We start from the raw sequence: 21,376 nt of genomic DNA, 5'->3' as shown, positions 1-21,376 counted from the left end.
GTGCTATCCAGGGAATAGCACCCCCTTACGTCCCCCACCCCCACTGGTGACATTGTTTTTTCTGGGCCACCTCTGGGTAGAGAAAGGCCCTGGCACATTCCGAGTGTCTCCTGTACGCACAGGCAGGAGCATAGCCCCTGAACCACCCTGTCCAGTGGGGCCTCGTCCAGCGGGGCCTCTCCCAGTAGCTGTGGGCCCCCTGGACCTCCTGGCAAGTTGTGGGGGGGTCCCCAGGGTAGGTGGGACCTGGGCCAACTCCTCTAGGTTGGGGATGGACAGCGGTGAAGCCAGGCCCCACCTGCACCCCAGGGGCTACCCCAGTGGTCCCCACAGCCCTTCCTGCTCTGCTCTGGGGCTGAATGGACATCACAGGACCTGGTAACTCCAGTGACCCCCAAGGACTCATGTTTGTCCTGCAGTGACAGTGTTGCATGGGGTCCAACTTTACTGAGCACCCACTGTGCCCACTCAGCACCCGAGGAGGCCTCTGGATTCCCAGGGAGCAGCTGTGATGGGTGGGAGCTCCTTCACCCTGTGGGACACCTCTGAGGGGGTGTCCCTGGCAGCAGGACCAGCACCAGTTGCCCAAGGCTGTAACAAGCTGGATAAGATACCCTCTCTGGAACCCTCTGTGCCCATCTCAAAGGCCCCATATGTACCCCAGCCGGCCTGGAGGTGGGCCCCAGGCTGCAGCCTCCGGCCCCATCTATGTGCTGTGTGACTTCAGGGCAGTCACATGGCCTCTCTGAGCCTGTTTCCTTGTCTGTAAAACGGAGCTGCTGGGGCATCCAGGCCCCGTCCCTGCTGGGTGGCCCTCTGCCTCCCTCTGGTGGTGACCAGGCCACACTGTGCGGGAGGGGGCCGGTCTCAGCTAGAGGGTCCGGCAGGCCCAGTCCAGGCCACGCTCCAGGCCATCCTAACACATGTCTCACCCCAGGGCCTTTGCTCATAACCACCCAGGGCACCCAGCTGCTCCACCCAGACAGGTCCCGTCACAGCCCAGGCCCTGCTGACAGCTCAGGAGAGCCCCTCTCCCTCCATCCCCTGTCCTCCTGCCTCTCCCGGGGGGTCTTGCTGGGACAGAGAGCAAGCAGGAGTTCTCCTTACCATCACTGCTGGTCCACACCCACCCACGTGACCCCATTGGTCACCAAAGGCTGAGAGGGCAGTGCCCTGGGCCAAGGCCACACAGCAGCAGAGCTGGGACTGAATCCGTCTGCACCAGGCAGCCCCGCCCTGCCCCATGTCACACCTGGACCTCAAGTCCCAAGAATTCTGGCTGAGACCCTCTGTGGGGCCCCAACAAATTCAGCTAGCACCTCTGGCTCTGTTCCCACGGGGAGCCGTGGGTGACCCTGCTGCCACCTGGTGGGGGATGCTGGTGCTTCGCCACTATGAGGGCCCATGGGAACCACCACGACCAGCTCCCACAGCAACTGGAGACAGCTCCGGAAGACACAGCCACCACCCTGCCCGTCACAGGGGGGGAGAGAGGCCCGAGGGGAAGCCACTCTCCTGGGTCACCAAGAGTGGGCAGTGCTGGGCAAGGACTCAGGTCTGAGCTGCAGGGACCTCTGCTGCCCTCAGTCCTCTGCCCAGCTATGTCCCTTCCACCTGGAGTCGGGGAACCCCACTCCCTTGCTAAGGCCATCAGGGCCTGTGCTTGATCCCTCCATCCCAGGACCCAGGTCACAGAGCTCAAGCTCTTGCCGGGAAGCCACTAAAATGACCGTCTCAGACGTCCTGGCCAGGCCCAGAGCAGCCCAGCACCTGCCCCAGGCTGACCACATGCTGCTGCGGACCTGCAACTCGGGCGAGACCACCCAGGAGCACGCGGGCAAACGGGAGACGGAACCCAGGCCACATGGTCAGTTTCTTTATTGAGGCCACTTGAATTCCACAGAGGGTGGTCCAGGTCCACCCCACGGTGCCCGCCCTGCCCAGCCCATAGGCCAGGGTCCTGCAGCCAGCCAGGCAGCTCACTCGGGTGTCCTGCTCCTGCCCTTCGGGGACCAGATCTTGGACAAGCGGAACTTGGATTTCTTCCTCTGGAGGTCTGGAGGGGGCGACACTGAGGACACTCGCCCAGCTCTTGGCCACTGCCCCTGGGGGACTGCCCTCCCTTCCACTGGGCAGAACCCGCCCTGGGCCCTCAGAACCTGCAGGCAGCCAGGCCCCAGCACAAGCCCAGACCCTCTGCCCTCCCGGGGGAACCACCTGGGTGCCTGCCTTTAGAGCGCCCACCTGGACTGGACATCCCTGCAAAGCGCTCCCCTCACCCTGACCAGGTGGTCCCCAGCTGCTTCTTGGACCCCCTAACTGACAGGGAACTCATTCCCTTAGGCTGAGCCTGCCTGTCCTGTGTCAAGGCTGCCATAGAGGCACCCACTCCCCCAGGAGGCCAACCCCACCCAGGCGCAGCCCCCCCACCCCATTACCCAGCTTCTGGATCATGGTCTCCAGCATCTGGTCCTCCTCTTGCTCTCTGAAATGGGAACAGGGCCATGAGGAGCAGCATGCTGGGGGGACACGGGTCCCTCTTAGTCGGCCTCACACCTGAGCCCTGATCCCATCTGACACCAGGGTCACCTGCCAGCAAGCCCCACCTTGGCACCACCCTCTCCCTCCCTGGGGAGGTCCCTGCCCTTTCGGGGTCCAGACCCTCATCAGTGACATGGGGACAGGAGGGGACATGGGCATCCTGGGCCAAGGGCCCCTCAAGCTCAGAGTGACATGTTTGAGTCTGGACCTTGGCCATTGACCCTGCGTGGCCAGAACAGGTCCCTTGGCCAGACATGGGGACAGGAAAGCTCTGTGGGGATGGTCATGAGGCTGGTGGCCCAGTGCAGCACCAGGAGACGCATGTAGCTACATGTATTTAAAATAGAAATAAAATGTAAAATTCCATTCCTCGCCACCCAGGCCGTGTGTCCTGTGGCCACCATCGCAAACAGCAATCCCTTCACCGCAGAAAGTTCCACAGCTGGTGCTGACCCTGACGGTCAGGGAACAGGGGGTGCAAGGGGCTTTGTACTTGGTGGGGGGACCTGTAAGGCTGCCTGGGTGGAGCCTGTCCTTGGGGCCCAGCAGCAAAATGCTCATAGTGAGTCTCACTGATCAGGTCCCGAAGGTTCTGAGCTCAGTGACCAGTCCTGGCCTGCCTGGGAGAGGCCTGTGTTCCCGCCTTCACCTGGCCCCCCATCACCTGGCCCCGCCCTCGCCTGGGCCCGCCCTCGCCTGGCCCCGCCCTCACCTGGCCCCGCCCTCACCTGGCCCCGCCCTCACCTGGCCCCCTCACCTGGCCCCGCCCTCACCTGCCCCCCTCACCTGCCCCCCCCTCACCTGGCCCCGCCCTCACCTGAGCCGGTCCTCATCCAGGAAGTGGACGATGTCGCTGCGGTTGTTGACAGTGCTCACATACTGAGTCAGCAGATCCTGCTCCCGCTGCCGGTCCCGGGGTGACTTCAGACCCTCTGTAGGGACAGCCTGCCATCAGTGGGAACCCTGCTGTCCCACCCTGCTCAGAATAGTGTCCCTCCTCCTCAAGACTCAGGCTCCTCCACTGGAGGAGGGGTGGGGTCTCGGGAGCACCTGGGGCAGAGGGTGCAGCTGGGCTCTTGGCAACAGGCTGAATGAACGAATGTCCGCATCAGAGACTGAGTGTGGCTGGCCCCTGCCTGGGTTGCCTCACCCATCCTCACAAACCCACCTATTGTAGAGACCTGGAAACTGGGCCCCCCCCCCCCGCTCAGCCATGCCAACCCAGAACACCCAACGCCGCACTTGTCAGCACTCACTCCCTGCACATCAAGCATTCATGCACTTAACCCTCACAACAGCAGAAAGAGCTGGGAGCTAGTGTCCTCTCTGCAGAGATGTTATCCTGGCACAGAGAGGGTGAGTGACTTGGCCAAAGATGCACAGCCCAGAAATGGATGAACTGAGACTCGACCTCAGGCTCCAGAGGCCCGTCAGCCTCTCCAGCGGGTGCCCACCCCAGGCAGCCCACCTACTGGGCTGAGGCCCCCACCCCCTGACTGGCTTGGGCTCCAGGCAGGAGGGCAGATGGGACATACCCGGCCTGGCCATCAGCTGGCGCAGCTCCTCCAAGATGTCCAGCTGCTGCTCCTCCAGGTGCTGGTCCCTGACCCTGACAAGGTGACAGGTGTGAGGCTGCCTTGCCCAACCTAGAAGGGAGGAGGAGCCTACCAGGGGACCTTTGGGTGGCCGCTCACTTGTACATCAGCTCTGACTCCAGCCGAAGCAGCAGCTGCTTCTCGTGGATGAGCCGGAACCAGTCTACCATGAGCACGTCCTCCAAGGCGTCTGCAGAGAGGAATGGGGGCTGGTTGCTGGGCTGGCAGAACCCCAAGGGTGGCCTCAGGGTCAGGCTGGCTGTGGCCAGGACAGGGGGCTGGCCGCTCAGGTGCGGTGCGTGGGGCCTTTGGCGGGAAGGGCATGGCTCACCCCCCTCGGCTGCCCTCAGGCGCTTCTCCAGGTCCACGCCCCTGTGCTCCAGGGCATCCAGCTGCCTCTCAATTTGCTGCACCTGCCTCTGAATCTCCTCCTCCGGCATATAGTCCGGGTGCAGCTGTGGACGAAGGGGTGGTGAGGGGCAATCCATGCCCTGGGGTCTGAGCTCCTGGCCCACCCCAACCCCCAGCCCACTCACCCTCACAGGGGAGGTCACTGCCTTGCGAGGTGAAGCAGGGACATCGGCCGGGCCCAAGGGTCTCCCTGGAAAAGGGGCAGGATGAGTGTCCTGGACAGGGGTCTGACCCCCGACAATTGGGCCCCCCCAGCTCTGCCCCCCACGTCCCCAGCACCTCCCCTCAGCTTCCCCGCCCATCCCGCAGCCCCTTGGCCAAGCTCACAGACAGATCCAGGCACCACCCCATGAGTCCTCGTGGCCACCTGGCCCCTGCCCCCCTTCAGGTCAACCGCCCCTCCAGGAGCAAATACTCCATTGTCCCCAGGTCTCTGTGACTCAGGCCTGTCCAGTGCTCCCCTCTCCTCTGTCCCACCTTAATCAACACCTATCTGCCACCTACCTTTGCACGGCTGCTGTCCCCTCCCCCCGGGGCCTTCCCTCCACTCTAGGCTGGAGCAGCCTCTAATCACCCCTTAAATCCCCACCGGGCACCCCCTCCTCCGAGGCCCCTCCTTCATCTGCACCCCAACAACAGAAACAGGGCGGTGCCTCTGGACTGACCTGGTTTGTCCTGAGTGGAAGGTTTCTCCTCCACCTTCCAGCTCTGGGCCTGGACTCCCTGCTGCAAGGGTTTGGGCTGAAGCCAGTTGCCAGAAATGTCCAAGCTGGCAGGGACGACCAGCTTCCTGCGGTGGGACGGGGAGGGGTCCGGGGAAGGAGATGCAGCTGCCATGGGCGAGAGACAGACCTCAGTTGGACCAGCAGGCCCGGTCACCTCGCCACCTGCCCTGGGCTGGGGTCACCCACAGGGCACCAGCCTTCCTGTGCCCATGTGCTGCCCAGCTGGCCACATCCACCAGCCAGCGAGGGCAGAACCCTCAGCATAGGCCCCATCGGCTGGTGACCCCTTCAAGGTCACACAGGAAGTGGGGGGCTAAATGACAGTGCAGGGGTGACTGCTGGGAACAGACTCGCTCACACAGGCATGTGCACAGGTTCAGGCACACGTGTGCACACCCACAACATACATGCACCCACCACCTACCCAGGACTACCAGCTCCTCTGGCTGACCAGGGCCACTGTCCCTCTTCCATTTCCCTGGAAGGGTGGCCCCACAGGTCCCAGCCCTAGGGGAGCCTCCCCCAGAGAAGATAACCCCCTAGACCCATGTTCCCAGAGTGGGGGGTTGGGTAGGGGAGGAGGTCGCTGGGACCCTGATTTCCTGCTGGGAATTACCTGAGAGGTTGGGCTGGGGGCCAGCCAGGCCCACTGTCTTGTCAGGCCGCACAGGGGTCAGGGTGATGCAGACGCCCCCCTCAGAGCTCCCAGGGACCTTCTGGGGAGTATTCCCTGCCCTCGGCTCCCCCAGGACCCTCGGCTCTGTCAGCTCTGGGGCCCTGGACAGAAGGCAGGAAGTCAGCAGAGAAAGGGGCCGGTGGCTCCCACACCCACAGACAAGCCTGAGGCCAACACGCAGCCAAAGAATGGAAGGGCCGTGTGGTGTGCCCCAAGACAGGTGCCTGCCACCTGTGACCCTCCCAGAGCACAGGTGTGTGTTCACCTGGGCACCCCTTCCGCAGGTGTGGGCACGTGCTCAGGGGTCACAGTCGCTCTGCGCAGCTGACCCTGGGCCCATAAGCCCAGCGACCAGGGTGAACTTGAGCGCCTGCCTGACCCTCCTGCCTGTGGCGTGTCCTTGGAAGGATTCCAGGGGCCCTGATGGACCCACCCCAGCTGCCCACCTTCCTGACTTTCCAGTTATACGTAGGGAATGTGTCCCTGTGTCACTCAGGCCAATGTGAGCCACCCGGTCACTCAGGCCAGTGTGAGCCGTCCCCTGTCACTCAGGCTGGTGTGAGCTGTCCTGTCACTCAGGCTGGTGTGAGCTGTCCCATCGCTCAGGCTGGTGTGAACTGTCCCCCCATTACTCAGGCTGGTGTGACCTGTCCTGTCCCCCCCAGTCACTCAGGCTGGTGTGAACTGTCCTGTCCCCCCCAGTCACTCAGGCTGGTGTGAACTGTCCCCCCATTACTCAGGCTGGTGTGAGCTGTCCTGTCACTCAGGCTGGTGTGAACTGTCCCCCCATTACTCAGGCTGGTGTGAGCTGTCCTGTCACTCAGGCTGGTGTGAACTGTCCCGCCCCCCCCCAGTCACTCAGGCTGGTGTGAACTGTACCGTCACTCAGGCTGGTGTGAACTGTCCGCGCCCCCCCCACTCAGGTTAGTGTGAATGTCCCGTCACTCAGGTTAGTGTGAACTGTCCCGTCACTCAGGCTGATGTGAGCTGTCCCCTCGCTCAGGCTGGTGTGAGCTGTCCCAATGCTCACGCAGTGCGAGATGGCTGCTGCCACTCAGTTGCAGTGCTGTGATGTGCCCACATCCCTGCTTGTGGGTGTGTTGATCGATCAATGTGTGTCTTTCACCTGTGAGAATTTTTTGAGCATCTACTATGTGCCAGGCCCTGTGTAGCCCTGGGGCACAGGCTCCTGCTTGAGCCCCATGAGCACAAACCCACAGGCACAGGTGCAGGTGCAGGTGCACGAGCCCCCAGAGCCCAGCCCCACCCATGGATGCCCTCACCTCTCAGCTGGGTTTTTCTTCTCCACGGGCTTCAGGCGGCCCCTCCATCCTGCCGGCCCATCCTCCTCATCCTTCTGGGCGCTGGCACTCGGGCCTGGGTGGAGGGCGGGGCGACAGGTCATATTGGGGGAGGGGGGCTCCAGGAAAGGGGAGGAGTCTACTGGGAAAGGCTGCGCCCCACTGCATCTTCCTACAGCTGTCCCACCCTCAGGTGCCCCCAGCAGCCAGGGTCAAGGGAAGGAGCACTGGCTGGGAGGCGGGCACAGGACTTCCAGCCCGGCCACCTGTGCTGTGTGCCTGGAGGAATCACACTGCTTCTCTGGGCCTCAACTTCCCTGCTGCCAAACAGTGCCCAAGTGAGCCCTATGGATGACGACTGGCCATGTCTGTGGGCCACCCCCTGAACGCCGTGCCCCTCACTGTGGAGCTCTTACCCTTTCCCAGCTGGGCCTCTGGCTTCAGCCTAGAGCCAGCACCTGCCCTGCTGACCCCTAAGGATACAGCTGAGCTCTTCCCGCCTGCCTGGGGCGACGTGGATGCCCTCGCAGTGGTGCCCACACTTAGGGGGGCTGGTGGCTCAGTCCTTGCAGGGGGGCTAAGGGTCTGGGGAGACGCCGACTGTGACAGCTTGGCAGACGGACCTGCCCGTGGCCCTTCAGTTCTGGGAAGGCAATTTGAAGCAGGGGAGGTGGCTGTGGAAGGCCTGTGGGTGTGAGAGTGGGCATCAGGTAGAGTGGACCCAGGAGTCCCTCCCTCCATGACCCCACCCAGGCAGAAGCCCCTCTGAGGGAGGAGGGACAGGTCACGGACACCACTCCTGGCACTGGGGTCCGTCAGTGCCTGACTTGCTCTCCTGTTTAACGCTGGTGTGGAATGAGAATTAAGTGCCCCCAAAACACACACCATGTGTGGATGTGGGGGGGCATGCCCCCAGCCCCTCCCTCCTCCACCTGCGCAGGGCTGTGGGCTGGCCTGGGCCTGCCGAGCTCACTCTCCTGGTCCTGTGGCCAACCTGGGAGCCATGGGGCAGCTCCGAGCGGAGGGGGAGCATGAGGCAGTGGGCACCGCGTTGTTAGCCAGCCAGGCGTGGGGTCTCCTTACTCACTAGGTGAGGAGTGAGGTGAATGGGGTCCCCCAAATTCATGTCCGCCCGGCATGGAAATAGGCCCTCTGCCAGTGTAATCAAGTTAGGGTGAGGTCATCCTGAATTAAGGTGGCCCTACATCCAATGTCCTTATAAGAGACAGAAGAACAGACACATAGACACAGAGGGAAACAGACATGCGATGACAGAGGCATAGAGGGAGGGTGCAGCCATGAGCCAAGGGATGCCCAGGGCCTCCAGAAGCTGGAAGAGGCAGGAAAGACCCTCCCTAGAGCCTGAGGAGGGAGCTGGCCCTGCAACACCTCGATCTCACACTCTGGGCTCGAGCTGTGAGCAGACCAGTGTCTGCTGGGTCAGTCCCCCCATCCACAGCGCTTTATCCCAGCTGCCCCAGGACACTGACAGAGACCCTCCTTCATCCCATGACAGCCTCTGCTCCGTGTCCAGTGTGCAGAAGGCACAGGCAGGGCTGGGACATGGGCAGGGGTGGCTCAGAGCCCCACTCGGGTCAGGCAGGTGACACCCAGACCACTCCAGCCCCTGCATCCTCATGTTAAACAGGTGTCCTCAGCAGGACTGAGCGTGTGCCACATGGGGGCCCCGGTTGACAGTGTTGCTGTACCTGCACCCCCCCAAAAGCATGCAGAGGCAGCCACAGTGGTAACTGTGGTCCCCTCCCACTGCCCACCAAGCACTCTGGCTCCCCTGTCTCCTCCCCATTTCCCAGATGAGGAGACTGTGGCTGGGGGATGAAGCCCACCATCGCATGGCCAGCCAGGGCAGAGCCCCAGCCATCCCAACCCCTCTGTCCTCTGGGGACCCCAGTCGTCCTCCTCCACACACCTGCCAAGCGCCTGAGCACCAGCCCCGCCGAACCCCGGAAGGGCCTTCTGGAGGTGGCTCAGCGCCTTTTCTTTTAGGTCGACCTTGGAGGGAGCATCTGCTGCAGCTGGGGCCCTGCTGGCTGGCCCGGTGCTGGGGGCGGCTCCAGGCGCCTGCAGGAACCTCTCCCGGGCCTGCTGTGTCCTGGAGGCTGACGGGGTCCAGGCCGGGGCATCTGCTGGGCCTGGGGACACTGGGCTTGAACTGAGCTTAGTCTGGGGGGCTGACACTTGGGGGGTTGCCCAGCCTTGTTGTGTGGCCGGGTGAGGGTCCAGGGCGCTCAGGGTCACAGAAGGACGGGGGCTGACTGTTGCCGTGTCCTGTGCTGGCGATGACCACCCTGTCGGGGAGCTGTTGGTCACACGCTTACTGGCCTTGCCACCCACAGGGCCCGCTGAGAGCTTGGGCCCAGACAGGCTCCCCAAGGGGACATGGGAGGAAGTGGTCACCGGGGGGTAAGCCGCAGAAGGAACGAAGCCTTTGGCTGTTGAGTTGCCCACGAGCTCCCGGGCTGCAGGCCTGGCCTCTGGCCCTGCACTTCTCCACCCACGCGCCTCCTGGGCTGTCTGGTGGGCACTGGGGGACTTGGAGTCTGTGGGGATGGCCCCTGGCTGTCTGAGGGCCAGGCCCGGCAACGTGGGGCTTGTAGAGGCGGCTGTGGGGTGGTGGCTGGAACAGATGAAGACGCCTCGCTCTGCCGTAGAACTGTAGGCGCCGGGGCGCAGGGTTTTGGAGCACTGCTTACACCTGGGGGGGCGGAGACAGGGAGCCCCAGCTGGCGTCACTCGACCCAGACCCCAGAGACTATGCTCAGGTGTTCCCGTGTCCGTTCACGCACGAACCCCTCTCATGGCTGCCAACCTCTGAGTCAGACTCCTCCAAGGACCGGTTAGGGGGGCAGACACCCCAGAAAGTGCTTGTGCCCTCAGCTCCCCCCCAGGCACACACGGGCCTACCTGAAGCAGCTCCGATGGTACAGCTTCCCGTCGGCCAGGTATCGCTGCACCAGGTGCACGTGCTGGCCGCAGACCCCGCAGGCGCTGCTGACAGAGCCGCCCGCCGTGCCCTGGCCCTTGGGAAGGGTTACAGCTGAGGTCCTGAGCTCCCCCCTTGGCCCAGCCCCCCTCCTGACAGCTGCCCAATCAGCCCCGAGAAGACCCCACTTCATGGACCAGAGAACTGAGGCCACAGAGGAGCAGCCGGGGCTCATGCCCAGGCCAGCTGGACACCAAGTTCAGGGTCTCCAGCCTGGCCCAGGGGATGGGGCTGGAGGCCTGGCTTTGGGAGTATCGAGGGGCCAGAACTCCCCAAATTCCCACCTCAAGGCACAGAAATCCAATCCAACTCCCAACATCCCGGCCACATGCTGCCCAACCCCAACTCCCTGCAGCCTGGTGTGACAGCCCAGGGACAGCAGGGGGCGCCCAAGCACAAGTTACCGCCCCTTTCAGGCTCCACCACTGAAAACTAGGGACAGGGCACAGCTCACTTTGCTGGGCTGGCCTAGAAGGAAGGGACACACCCCACTTTCTTTCCTGGACCCGCGGGAGAGGGAGTAGCCAGAGTCAAGAAACCCACTCGGAGCCCAGATAGGTCTGGGTTCAAGGTTCAAGCTCAGCTTAGCTTGTGTGACCTCCCTGGGCCTCAGTTTACCCATCTGCACAATGGGGATCATATCCGGACCATGCAAGACTGAAGGAGCTCGGGAGCTGGTCCCCATGGGCTCCTGATAAACGTCAGCTGAGGCTGTGCAGGGATCAAGGGAACCCCACCCCATCCTGGGTCCTGGGGTTCAGGGGCTATACTCAGTCCGTCCAGACCCACTCAGTGAAAGCCAGTGGAAAACCCAAGAACCAGAGGGAGGGCAGGGCTGGGTGCTTACAGCCTTCGGCGGGGGGCCCTCTGTACCCTTGTCCTTCCGCTGGACAGTGGTGTTTGTGCTGACCGGAGACAGCGGCTGCCCCCGGGCTGGGTGGGACAAGGGCCCGGCCAGCTGGGGTGAGGCCTTCTTTCCAGATGGTTCTTCTTCAGAGTCTGACGGGGGCCTCTTGATGCTGGCCATGCCCCCAACTGTCATGAGACACAGGGTCAGGGGGACTGGCCCAGCCCCCACCCTGGCTCTCAAAGTGTCTAGGCCACCCCTGCCTGAGTCCCTGGAGGTGGGGGTGCCCAACCAGGGGCCTGGAATATGGGAAGGGGAGGTAGGGCAGCTCCTGCTGGCAGGGGGGCCCATGGGGAGGGGCAGCCCCAGCAAGCAGCCAATGCCAACCCCAGCTGGAGCCTGGCCTCACCGACACCCTCCGCTCCCTCCCCCTGATCTGGGGTCAGGAATGAGGGACTTTTCTGTTTCTCCACAAAGTGGGAATGAAAAGGCGGGCCTGGCCCCTCGCCCAGAGTGATTCTGGGGATTTCTAAAGCCTGGGCAAGGAATGTGGGGGGAAGGCATGAAGCACAAAGCGGCTGGAAAAGAGTGGCCTCGGCTTGCCTCTCCCTGCCCGCCAGGCCTGGAGCTGCCCTCTCACTCTCCCACCCCCAGCCACCAGGGCTGAATGTCAGGAACAAATGGGGGGACACTGGGAGCTGTGCCTGGAAGCCCTCGGGGGCCTGCCAAGCACCTGAGGCAGGACAGATAGGCACAGACCCCAGGGGCACAGACAGGGAAACCGAGGCCCAGGAGGGGGCGGAGGGGAGCTGGTTTGTCTGTTCAGTGGACAAGAGAAAGTGGGGCCTGCTGAGCCTGCTCTGAGCCAGGGCCCCCGGGGAGGAAGCCGTGGCACCGGGAGCTGCCTGCGGCCACAGGGCAGGGCTGGGTGCTGGCGGGAGGGCAGCAGGGGAGCACCGCTCACTGGGGGAGCGTCCGTGGAAGTAGTTGTAGTACTGCGACACGTAGGTCAGGATGCTCAGCCGGTCTGGCACCTTCAGGGCCACCATGTCCTCGGCGTCCAGCAGGGCTGGGATGCCCAGCTGCTCCTCTGCCACGCGGAAGGCCTTTGGGAGGGGTGGTCAGCAGGGAGCGGGCTGGAGACCCCTCGTCCTCCTCAACCAGGCCACCAGCTCACCCAGAAGGTGCCAGAGGCAAGAAACCCACTAGGAGCCCAGAAAAGTCTGGGTTCAAGGTTCCAGCTCGGCTCAGCCTGGATGACCTCCCTGGGGCTCAGTTTACTCATCTGTACAATGGGGATCACATCCTGACCGTGCCAGACTGAAGGAGCTCGGGAGCTGGCGCCCGTGGGCTCCTAATAAGCATCAGCCGAGGCCCTGTCCCCACCCAGCGAGAGCACAGGGCACACGGACAACGAGGGGTGGACTCTGCCCTCTGTCACCAGCCCTCTGTCACGAAGCCTACTCTGCAGCAATGAGACAGGCTGGCTGGCCCAGGGAAGGCTCATAGCTGGGACACAGGGCAGCCCACAGCATGGCTGGAGGCAGGGTGTGCAGGACCCTGGTGGCCAGGGCGGTGGTTCCCCAGGGGAGGAGCAGCCAATGGCCCACCCAGGACCCATCCAAGGGCCCTGCTCTCCCAGAGCCACCTTTGGGCTGGCTCTGCCTTGGATGGGAAGGAGGGTCCAGACACCGCCCCACCCTCTGCTCAGAAGAAGGGGACCAGTGGGCTTGCTACAGGTCAGAGGCTATTTCCGGGCAGCTGGTGTCACGGGGCCCGGGACAGCTGCAGAGCTCCAGTGACCCGGCCTCCCTCCACAGCTCCCCTCCACTGGCGGGGTCGGGTCAGGGACAGGGACTCACCAGCTTGTTGTTCTCATAAATGTTCTCCTTCCTGAGAGAGTCGTAGTTTCTAGGAGATAAACATACAAGGGTGGAAGCAGCTCAGACCCCAAGAAGGAGGGCCTCAGAGGTCATTCCGCCCAAATGGAGAAACCGAGACGTGTGCGGTGTTCCTGGGAAGGGGTGAGGTCGCTGCGGCCTCAGGAGGGCAGGGCCGGCCGGCACACGGGCTCCAGCCCTGAACACAGAGGGCACAGCTCGGGGGCTGCCTCCAAACCCCTCTGAGCTCTGGGCTGGTATGTCCCGGGGGTGAGAACATGGGTGGACGCGGGAGGCTCCCAGGGCAGGGACAGTGGTGTACAGAGGAATGAAGCTCTGCCACCCCCCACCATTCTTTGGTCCCCCAGCACCTCCCATGACACCCGCTCAGTCAGTGCTCACGCCCCCACATGCTAGCAATGCCCGCCGCTCATGGGTGAGGAAACTGAGGCACAAGGGGCTCTGTGACTTGCCCAAGGTCACACAGCAGGGAAGACCAAAGCCAGGCTGCGGCTCCAGGGTCCAGGCTTTCGAGGTTGGACCACTTGGGACGTGGCATTAAGTGCCCACCAGGCGTCCAGCCTCCTCCCGAGGGGACAGACCCTCCTTCTCATGGCTGAGAATATTAGAGCCCCCGTCCCACATACACACTTGACCACAGGGTGCAGGACGTCCCAGTCACGGGGTCCCACAGCCAGGCCGCCAGCGCCCTGAGCCCATGCCCAGCGTGGGCACCACAGCCCCTCGAGTGCCCAGGAGGACACTCTGAGCAGAAAACACTGCCAGACCCCAGCAGATTAAACAGATCTGTCTGCCTATCTGTCCGTGTTGCTTCCTTGGGGCCTGAACCGAATTCCTGAAACTTCAGCATGACCTGGATTGTTTCAGAAGCCTCAGAGCTGGGGAGAGGGTGCATCTGACTCCCCCAGGTTGCGCTGCTGACCCCGTGCGAGCCCTCTCTTCTCCCGGGGCCTCAGTGTCCCGTGGGACGGGACAGCTGAAGTTTCTGTGAGTGAATCTGGGGACCCTGTTGAAGGCCAGGTAGGTCTCACACAGAGGGGCAGCCGAAGCCCTGTGGCCAGCTGACCAGAGACCCCATCACAACGCCGGACAGCCTGTTACTGAGGCCAGGCCACGGGGTGGGGAGTGGGAGAGGCCGGGGCTGCGTCTACCCGCCTCCCCCGGAGGCCCCACCATTCATTAACCTGCCCGGCTCTCCCGGAAACCTCCCCGCTTCCACTCGGACCACCTCCCAGGTAACGCGTTCCAGATGCCGAGACCACCCGCGAGCACAGACGGCGCTTTGTGGGCAGGACAGGATGGGGGACACATTTGTTTCTGGGCGGACAGATGACCAGAGGAGCGGGAAGGGTGGGTAAGGCATTTGTCAGCACAGCCCGAGCACCCACTGTCCACCCCAGCTTTACCCCAACCATGTCCACGGGCATGTGGAGTGTGGGTCTCCATCCACCACCCCAGGGGGCCCTCAGCCACGGCCCTCAGTGTCTGGGGCTCCAAACCCCTCCCTGCCCCCACCCCATCCATTGAAAGCTCAGTCTCCCCTGCAGACCCGCCCTGGGTCACTGACCGCTCCTCAGCGAAATGCCCCGTGGAGGGAGGGCAAGGAAACAAGTTCTGCTTTGTCTCCAAACAAATGGGAGGAGGCCCCTTGCCCCCTGAATCAGCCTCAAACTCCCAGGGGCTGCAGCCTGTGGGCTCGGGGTTGCCAGTTGCCCTGTGGGGCTCTTTCCTCCCCAGGCCCAGAGTGAGTTCCCCAGAGCTCCAGGTAGATCGGGGCACCCAGGAGACATGCCAGCCCCCGCTGAGCAGGGTCAGAGGTGAGCAGGTCCGAGGCTGCAGAACTGCCCTTCACTGGAGTTCCAGGGCCCAAGTCCCTCAGGACCAAGTCCCTCAGGACCAAGTCCAAGCTGCTCCTGGGCACTTGAGGCCTCTGTGCTGGGCCTGAGCACCCGGCCAGTCCCTCCAGGGCCGGGCTCCCCCAGCCTCCCCCAGTGGACACTGCTCAGCCTGTGGCTGCTCAGGCCAGTGCCCAAGCGCACGTCCCTCCCAGCATGGGCTCAGGGCTGCGGAAATCACCAGGCTAAGGGCTGCCTTGCCAACCCCTTCAAAGAGCACCAAGGGGGGACCCCGCCCGGCCTCAGGAAGCCCAGCCAGACCAGCCTTCTGCCAGCGGGGGGGGCCCTGGTGGGCCAGGCTGGGTTGTGCCCCCTAAACGATCTGCTGGAGTCCTCAACCCCAGGACCTCAGAATGTGACCTGATTTGGAAACGGTCTTTACAGAGAGAATCCACCTGAAATGAGGTCACTAGGGTGGCCCTGATCCAAAAAGACGGTGTCCTCATCAAAAGGGACACTAGGACACGGATATGCGCACAGAGGGAAGATGGCCATCCACACGCCAGGACAGGAGCCCCAGGAGGATCCGGCCACCGACACCCGACCCTGACCAGGGGCCCACCCACTGCTGCAGTTGAAGCGCCCAGTCAGCAGCCCGGTGGATGGACACTCTGGCCTTGGGTGGCCCTCGAGGAGGCACCGGCTTATGTTTAAGGCCTTATTGGACCACAGGTTTGGAACTCCGAGGTACCCGCCAGGGCCAGGCACACAGCCGGCGCTCCATAAATGCTGCGGTGTGAGCGTCCCGTCGGCATTCACTTCTTCCATCACCAGCCCAGTGAATGGCCCCACTGGGTCCACATGTCCTGAACTTCTGTCTGCCTAATGCCACCATGCGCCCAGCCCGGCCCCCCTGCCTGCCTCCCGTGGCCACAACTGACCAGGACTGTTGACCCCAGGCTGCCTGGAGGTTCCAGGGCATGTGTGTCCCTCCAAATTCCTGGAGAGCTGACCTCATGCTGTTTATTTCCTGGAATAAAATGCAGCCTTGGGGGGTGGGGGTAGAGGGGGGTGAGGGGGCGCGCTGGGGCCGACAGAAGGGAAAGCCATTCTCGGAGCTTTCTCCAGGCACCTCCGGCACATCTGGAGTTAATCCTGCAGTGAAGGGGAAACAGAGGGACAGACAGAGAGCTGGAGGCGGAGACAGAGACGGCAGAGAGAGATGGAGGGGGACAGAGACAAGACAGGAGAGGCCACCCAGCAGAGGTGGGGAGACAGGGTTCAGGGGAAAGAGACTCCAACAGACAGACACGCTGGGACAGACCTTGGGAGAGGGGGGCCCTGACCAGGTGCCTGAGGCCCTAGGCAGGGCTGGTTCCAAGGCCCCCACCTTCTTGTACCTGGTGGGCAAATGAGGCACCTCCGCCGGCTACCCACTCAGGCCTCCACAGGCATTTCACTGAGGAGCGGTCAGTGACCCAGGGCGGGTCTGCAGGGGAGACTGAGCTTTCAAGGGATGGGGTGGGGGCAGGGAGGGGTTTGGACTCCAGACACTGAGGACTGTGGCTGAGGGCCCCCTGGGGTGGTGGATGGAGACCCACACTCCACCTGCCTGTGGACCCTGGCCTCCACCCCGGGCCCAGAGCTGGGCCCAGCCAGAGGGATCAGCCCTGGGGCTTCTTCAGTGGCCTAGGGTGGGGGTTTACGGGGGTGCTGGGCCCTGGGCTGTCCTGGAGGAGTGAGGCCTGCAGCCCCTCCTGCGTCCATCCTGGAGATTCTGGCCGGAAGGCTGGGCAGCAGGCCCTCAGGCGAGGAACAGAAGGCCTCTGTCCCCAGTCAGCTTCCTGCTGACCTCACGTAGGAGGGGAGGTGGGCCTGGCCCAGGAAGGGAAACTGCTACCTCTGAGCTTCTGGGTGGGGGCCTCTGGGAGAGGCTCTGCTGACCCCCAACAGCGGGTGTGTCTAGAATAGTGGTCAAGGAGCGGCCCTGCTTCTGGCCCTGGGCCCCAACACCCTTGTGAGCAGGGAAAGGTCCGGTCACCCTCACCACGGGCTGGGGATGAGGCCCAGTGAGCTTGCAGCTGGCTCCCTGACACCCCACTCGGGCCAGCCGTCCACAACTGCTACAAATGGCCCGGCAACGATGCCCCCCTTCCTCGGGCAGCCCTGGGACACTCTGCCTGCTGCTGGGAAGGGCTCCTGCCTGGGCATCTGCCTTGAACCTGCCCCTCCTCCCACCCCCCTCCTGGAAACCTCAGTCCCTCCTGGTCAGGCCCTGAAGCAAAGGAGCCCGACAGGTTTCCGCCCTGGGCTGCGTGTGCTGGGTGGGTGCTGGGCTCAGCGGGCTGCTCACCTGACCTCGCAGGGGAAACACTTACGGCTGCGGCGGGCACCAGCCCATCTTCAACCACAGATTCACCCCCACCTCCCAGGGTCCCTGAGGAGCCACCAAAGCCGGCCCCACCGCCTCCTGGAGCAGAGCCACCCGCGAACTCCTGGAACCGGGCGAGCGGGCAGCCGTCCCCACCTGGTTGGCTCGGCGCCCAGCGGCTCCTCACGGCCGCTCTCCCTCCGCCGAGGGCCAAGAGGAAACGGTTCCCATGAAGCAGGAAGGACTGAGATGAGACAAAGGGGACGTGGAGACAGGATGTCCACCCTCCTGCTGCCAGAGGGTCTTCGCCAGACGGGGAGTGTGGGGTGGTCTCGCCCTGCACCGTCCTTCCCAGCCCCCTCCTCTCCCTGGGCCTCTGGGGGCTGGCGGGCAGCTCGGGGCTCCACTGGGAGATGGCCCCTCCCAGCCACCGTGGCCTAGCCCGGAGGCACTGCAGGGGTCAGCGTGGATGTGGGCATTTAAGGCACAGGCACGGGCCCTGGACAGTTTGGCTCAGTGGCTGGAGTGTCGGACCTCAGACTGAAGGGTCCCGGCTCTGATTCCGGCCAAGGGCACGTGCCTCGGTTACAGGCTAGGTCCCCGGCCCCGGTCGGGGTGAGTGCAAGAGGCAACCAATCGATGTGTCTTACACCGAGGTTTCTCTCTCTCTCTCTCCCTTCCACTCAGGTGAGGATTCAAAAAATAAAATAATAAAATAACGCACAGCATGGGGACAACAAAGGGCCCACCTCCCGTGCCTGCCCCTCATCAGTCAGCATCTACGGAGCCCCAGCTGCACCCCATCGGGTACGGGAACCTGCACTGTTCCCTGGTCCCGCTGTAACAAACGACCACACACCGGGCAGCTTAAAACAGCACACATTTATCCCCCACAGTTCTGGAGGCCAGACACCCGGCGGGGCAGAATCTGTTCCTTGTGGGCTGTCCTTAGCTTGTGGCCCAATATTCCAATACCTGCCTCCGTGGTCACATGACCTCCGGCTCCTCCCTTCTGCATTCCCACCTGCACAGCCCCAGCTTTACAACTACCGAACTCCTACCGTATCTACTGAGCCCCAAGTGCAAGCCCGTATCCTCGGACCTCCAACTATGTGCTGATATCTGCTGAGCACCTGTCATAGGCCAGACACTGTTCCAGGCACTGAGGACATAGCCATGAACAGAACAAACAGACACTCCACCCTTGTGGAGCTGAAAGTCCAGTGGACAGGTGGACAACAGCCAAGCCAGCAGTAAATAAGATAACTCCGTGCCACGTGCGGCTGGGGCTGGGCGGGCAGCCTCCTCTTCCTCTCAGCCGGGCCCTCACGCTCTCTGAAGTTGCCCGGGGCTTCCATTCACTCATTTGCAGTCTGTGTCCTTCGCTGTCTGTGTGTCCGTGACTGAAATGTCACTCCCTAAGGCAGGGGCCCCGGTCATCTTGCAGAGAATGCAGAGCTCAGCACACAGCAGGCGCTCAATAACAGTTAGGTTAGCGGCTGTGTGACGCCTGCCTGTGCCAGGTCTCGTACATGCCCGTGTGTACATGCCTCTGCTCACCGCTGGCAGTGCATGCTGGGACAGGCGCGCACACACACGCACACACACACACACACACAGACACTGGGCCTCTTGCACCAGCACAGCTGGGAGCAGATGGAAGCTCCCAGGGCTCAGAAAGGCCCCAAATCTCCAGTTCCATCTATGTGGTCGTCCTGAGGCTGCTGAGCCTACAGACAATGGCACCACCTTCCCCTCCAAGTTCTGACTTCTCATGTGGCCTCGTCTGGGCTGTTTGGGCTCAGTCCCCAGCCAGCCTTCTCCAGGACCCTGCATGCACCCTGGTGGTGCTCAGCCTGCCAACCTCCGCTCCAGGTTCCTCTCCCAGTCTCCACACCCCCAGTCTCCCTCCCCCTGCCCTGCTTCCGGTGTTCAGTTCTGCCCCCACATCTTCTGCCTCCAGGGTGACCAGGCACCTCCCTCGGTGAGGAGCAGAGGCTGCTGCCCAAGTGCCACATGGGGCTCCCTGGAGCTCCACAAATGCATCTCAGAGCCTCAGGAGGGAAGAGGAATTGCGTGGGGACCTCTTTGTCAAAAGGAGCGTCCCCGCAGAGAGAGGTGCTCAGAGGCAGTCCTTGGGGGGACAGGGGACATCTGGGTGCAGGGGAGGAGCCCCAACTGCCAGCCCTGACTGTGCCTGACCTGCTCTGTGACCTGAACAGGGCGTCTCCTCTGTGGGCCTCAGTTTCCCTGTTTGAGGGCAGCAGCACCTACCTCCCTGCAAACCTACTCCACCCACCCCTGGCTCCAGCCCCGACATCTCAGGAGAACGCTTTAACCGCCAAGGGCTGCAGGCGGCCTTCCCAGAAGGCGAGCCCTCCTGAGCCCCCTCCGCCTAGCCCAGGAGCCCCTCCCGCAAAGCTTTGCCCTCTGGAGTTCAGAGCTGGGTCTCGGCAAGCCCGTCCCCGCCTAAGAGCTTTGCTGAGAAGCTGATGGAGCAGGTCCAGGAGTGGGGACAGGACCTGGCAACAGGCAGGGCCAGCCTCCCAGCCTCCCAGCTCCCAGCCTCTCAGCCTCCCAGCTTCCAGCCTCCCAGCCTCCCAGCTCCCAGCCTCTCAGCCTCCCAGCCTCCAGCTCCCAGCCTCTCAGCCTCCCAGCTTCCAGCCTCTCAGCCTCCCAGCTCCCAGCCTCCAGCTCCCAGCCTCTCAGCCTCCCAGCTCCCAGCCTCCAGCTCCCAGCCTCTCAGCCTCCCAGCTTCCAGCCTCTCAGCCTCCCAGCTTCCAGCCTCTCAGCCTCCCAGCCTCCAGCCTCTCAGCCTCCCAGCCTCCAGCTCCCAGCCTCTCAGCCTCCCAGCTTCCAGCCTCCCAGCTTCCAGCCTCCCAGCCTCCCAGCCTCTCAGCCTCCCAGCCTCCCGGCTCTCAGCCTCCCGGCTTCCAGCCTCCCGGCTCCCAGCCTCCCGGCTTCCAGCCTCCCGGCTCCCAGCCTCTCAGCCTCCCAGCCTCCCGGCTCCCAGCCTCCCGGCTTCCAGCCTCCCAGCTCCCAGCCTCCCGGCTTCCAGCCTCCCAGCCTCCCAGCCTCCCAGCCTCCCGCCTCCCAGCCTCCCAGCCTCGCCTCCGGGGCTATCCTGGGGGGGAGGCCTGGCCCCCCCCTGCCCACCGCCCTCGCTCCCAGGGGTCGGCGCTGCCTCCACTCATCCCCTGTCACCCTAAGGTGCAGGGGCCCTGGCAGGACGCGGGGCGGGGGCTCGGGCTTCCTGCTCTGCACTGCCCCTCCCCCTCAGTGCCCCCGGGCTGCACCCTAAAAGTCCCTGGGAAGCTGGGGGAGGGGCAGCAGCCCACAGGAAGCCCCGAGTGACCCCCCCAGGGAGACCGCAGGGAGGGCGGCTGCGCCCCGACAGCGGAACGCGGGCCTGAGTCACCGCCTGACTAAGCCGGCGGGGCGCCGGCGTCCTGGCCGCGGCCCAGGGCCTCGGGGGACGTGCTCGCGGGGCCCCCGGGGCGCCTCGGGGGGCCGGGCACTCACATGAGGTCGGGCCGGTGGCGGTGCAGGATGGCGCAGAAGGCCAGGCCGTCGCGGAACGACGTGGTCATGTTGGTGATGCTCACGTCCCGGTAGCCCTGGCACTGCTGCCCGCACCACTGCTGCAGCGCCTTGATGGCGGCCATGTGGGCAGCGCGCCGCCCGCGCGGCAGGCGCCAGGGACGTCGCCGCGAGAAAGGGGGGCCCGCGCCCCGCGCCCCGAGCCCCGGGACGCGCAGCCGGCCGTGCAGCCGGCGGGACCGCAGCGGCCCGGAGAGTCCGCCCGCCGGCCCCGCCCACCTGGGCCCCGCCCCCGGGGCGCCCCGCCCACCAGGGCCCGCACTGGCTGCGGCCCCACAGGCCCGCCCCTCCATCAGGGCCCCGCCCCCGGAGCGCCCCGCCCACCAGGACCCCACTGGCTGCGGCCCCACAGGGCCCCGCCCCTCACTCCAGGCCCCGCCCCCTGCCAGGGCCCCGTCGCTCCGGGCCCGCCCCCCAGGGTCCGCACTGGCTGCGGCCTCGGCCAGGCCCCGCCCACCTCCAGGCCCCGCCCCCGTCCGGCCCCGCCCCGCCGCCTCCCCCCGCGGCAGCCGCCCGCCGGGACCAGGGCATCGCCCGCCTGGGCTGCGGCCTCGGCGGCTCCCGGGGTT

At 64.3% G+C, this 21,376-nt stretch overlaps 1 protein-coding gene across 5 annotated transcripts; it reads right to left on the bottom strand.

Annotated features, from left to right (window-relative positions):
- Positions 1-1,863: 1,863 nt before the first annotated feature.
- On the bottom strand, positions 1,864-20,992 carry MICALL2 (MICAL like 2). 5 transcript variants are annotated; one of them, XM_081136450.1, is made up of 17 exons: positions 20,730-20,992; positions 12,963-13,011; positions 12,065-12,206; positions 11,101-11,288; positions 10,175-10,290; positions 9,180-9,965; positions 7,666-7,934; positions 7,232-7,325; positions 5,889-6,049; positions 5,213-5,377; positions 4,673-4,737; positions 4,468-4,591; positions 4,236-4,326; positions 4,077-4,150; positions 3,359-3,473; positions 2,439-2,485; positions 1,864-2,056 (listed from the first exon to the last, which is right to left on the bottom strand). In XM_081136450.1, the coding sequence occupies exons 1-17, from the start codon at positions 20,870-20,872 to the stop codon at positions 1,980-1,982; spliced, it is 2,706 nt and encodes a 901-aa protein (XP_080992576.1). In that variant the 5' UTR covers positions 20,873-20,992; the 3' UTR covers positions 1,864-1,979. The 5 variants fall into 5 exon arrangements, with proteins under 5 accessions (XP_080992576.1, XP_080992575.1, XP_080992577.1 ...); XM_081136449.1 differs by having other exon boundaries at positions 1,864-2,071; positions 20,730-20,970; XM_081136451.1 differs by having other exon boundaries at positions 7,873-7,934; positions 20,730-20,970.
- Between the last annotated feature and the right edge of the window lie 384 nt (positions 20,993-21,376).

The sequence above is a fragment of the Miniopterus schreibersii genome (assembly GCF_964146895.1).
Source record: "Miniopterus schreibersii genome assembly, chromosome: 4".
In the NCBI taxonomy this organism is placed as follows: domain Eukaryota; kingdom Metazoa; phylum Chordata; class Mammalia; order Chiroptera; family Miniopteridae; genus Miniopterus; species Miniopterus schreibersii.
The sequence above is the reverse complement of the archived record's forward strand: the minus strand, read 5'-3'. Positions and strand labels throughout refer to the sequence as shown.

Bases quoted from the DNA above. Each gene is read 5' to 3' on its own strand.
- MICALL2 (XM_081136449.1), bottom strand. From the start codon at position 20,872: ATGGCCGCCATCAAGGCGCTGCAGCAGTGGTGCGGGCAGCAGTGCCAG. The intron at 5,378-5,888 runs GTAATTCCCAGC...CGCCCATGGCAG, and splicing joins CCCCCAGCCCAACCTCTCAG to CTGCATCTCCTTCCCCGGAC. The intron at 4,592-4,672 runs GTGAGTGGGCTG...CTTCGTCCACAG, and splicing joins CAGTGACCTCCCCTGTGAGG to CTGCACCCGGACTATATGCC.